The sequence below is a fragment of the Brassica oleracea genome, chromosome C2, assembly GCF_000695525.1.
Source record: "Brassica oleracea var. oleracea cultivar TO1000 chromosome C2, BOL, whole genome shotgun sequence".
NCBI classification, from domain to species: domain Eukaryota; kingdom Viridiplantae; phylum Streptophyta; class Magnoliopsida; order Brassicales; family Brassicaceae; genus Brassica; species Brassica oleracea.
The window spans coordinates 45,500,607-45,502,720 of NC_027749.1; the positions used below are offsets into that span (position 1 = coordinate 45,500,607).

The 2,114-nt window shown below is 41.0% G+C and overlaps 1 protein-coding gene across 1 annotated transcript; it reads right to left on the bottom strand.

The window, feature by feature from the left end:
- Positions 1-928: 928 nt before the first annotated feature.
- On the bottom strand, positions 929-1,354 carry LOC106326658 (protein RALF-like 27). Its single transcript, XM_013764573.1, has one exon. The coding sequence runs from the start codon at positions 1,348-1,350 to the stop codon at positions 1,018-1,020; it is 333 nt and encodes a 110-aa protein (XP_013620027.1). The 5' UTR covers positions 1,351-1,354; the 3' UTR covers positions 929-1,017.
- Positions 1,355-2,114: the final 760 nt, after the last annotated feature.

The following is a 2,114-nucleotide window of genomic DNA, read 5'->3' on the forward strand; positions in this document are numbered from 1 at the left end:
GGAGAATGTTGTTTGGGCTTATGTCTTAACTCTCTTGGGCCTGACTTCATGGGCCGTCCACTATCAGAAAGAAGAGAGCTTGGGCTTATGGGCTTCGGGTGTGTGGTCAAACCGACTTTGGGCCGTCGCTTTTATAACCTGCAACGGAAAGAAGAATCCGTTAGAGTTTGTTACACTAATCAGAGCGATCAAGAGAAGAAGAAGAAGATCGAAGAAGAAGCTAGCTTAACTCGAGCGTGGAGTCGAGATTCGCCGGAGAACACTGATCGATCTATAGCTCTTGATTGTAATCTTTCTTCCTTATCTCTTTTGTAATCTGTAACAAAGAGATAGTGATATCGGAGAAGTGTAAACACGCCGGAAGTTTATTCTCGGTGATCTGATAGTGGATTGGGAGCACAAGCCTCCCCCCAGACGTAGTGGCGGATCCACGAACTGGGCAAACAAATTGCTTTGTCTTTTCTTTACCTAGCAAAATCACATAGCAATCGACGATACAACAATCAAACGTAACAAGCTGTTCCAATGCTGCGATCTTACCATTGCAAGATTGCTGTTTCTGTAGAGCTTTGTAGCTTAGTTTCCTCCTCTGTTGTTGCAGAATCCTCCTCGCCACCGCCTCAACTCCTTCCTCATCCTCAACAGCTGCAGTTATGCATTCTCCAACGGTGACTCCAGAAACACAACCACCATAACTAAACCCACTTGGCACGTTTCTTGAAGATGCAATTCCAGAAAACGCCGCAAGAAAAAGCAGAAGAGAGACAGTAAAGAAGAAGATAACTGATCTTGTCATGTCTTATGCTAAAAAGCTAGGAGATACGGAATGGAATGAGACAAAGTTATTCTTGTTATTCGACCGTCATTTTTTTTGTTACAGCAGATCGACTTTCTTATTCTTGTTACACACTCCCTCTCTCTTTTTTTTCTTTGACTAAAATATCATAAACACACACATGATTAATGGAAAAACAAACAGCATATAAAAAATACAATGATAAAAGGAAGAAGAAAAATTTAAGCTGAACGTTGGCAACGGTCGTAGTAAGTGCAAGTTGCGTCTTTCCCATTAACAGGTTTGATGCAATTACCGGCGATCTTACAGGGTAAAGCCGGCTGTCGCTGCAGCGGTTTTGGGCTTATAAAGCTCCTTGGTTGCAGAATCCTCCGTACCACCTCCTTCTCCTCCTCCTCACCCGGCACCATGTTGCATTCTCTGACGGTATCTCTGGGAGCACAGCCATCATATCTCAACTCACTTGTTGCATTCCCTGCAGATGCAGCCGCGAGAAAAAGCAAAAGAGAGACTAATACTGTGAAGAAGAATAAGGAGAAAACTGATTTGGTCATGTTTAAAGCTTATAAAAGCTAGGAGATGTGGAATTATTGAATGAGAGGAAGAAGAATAATATCCCTAATTTTTTCAATTATCTTTACATTCACACACTAGTTTAGTACTGTATTGCAATTATTTGATTATGTTGGCTGTCTTGTTTGATCCCAATTCTACCATTTTGATAAGCATGTGTTTGGTTCGTTTGTGATGAGCAGATTAATCAAGCCATCGGATTGAGTGTCTCTAACCACATGATATTTGATAAGCATGCATGTGTTTGGTTCGTTTGTGATGAACTGGGTTTCGACCGATTGCGATTGCAGAGGTGTTGTCGCAAACCAAATTTATATGATTTGTTGTCTCACTTAAAGCTATATGTATTGAGCTTCTGCAGTAGATTGTGCTATTGTTCCTTGTTTTTGAGTTTTCCCCCACTTCCAAGGCTGAAACAATAGCCTGGTGTACTTTTCATATCTTCTTTGCATCCTCCCCGGTCTGAATCCGAAAATCCAACTAATTTTGTCTCTGTAACTTGCTGGAAACTTAAACCGTAGTCACTTGTTCTTCTGATGTAGCGAAGTACTCTTTTAGCCTCTTTGTAGTGACTTAGTTTAGGAGTTTGCATATACCTTGAATCAAGGTCCTTGATAGATAAGAAGCTGCGGCGAATAATGATATATATCTGGCCGTGTTATTGCTAAGTACAACAATAACCCTCCTACTAAACTTCTATATTTAGCTGCATCACGAAAGTCTTCATCTTCTTGATTATCTTTGT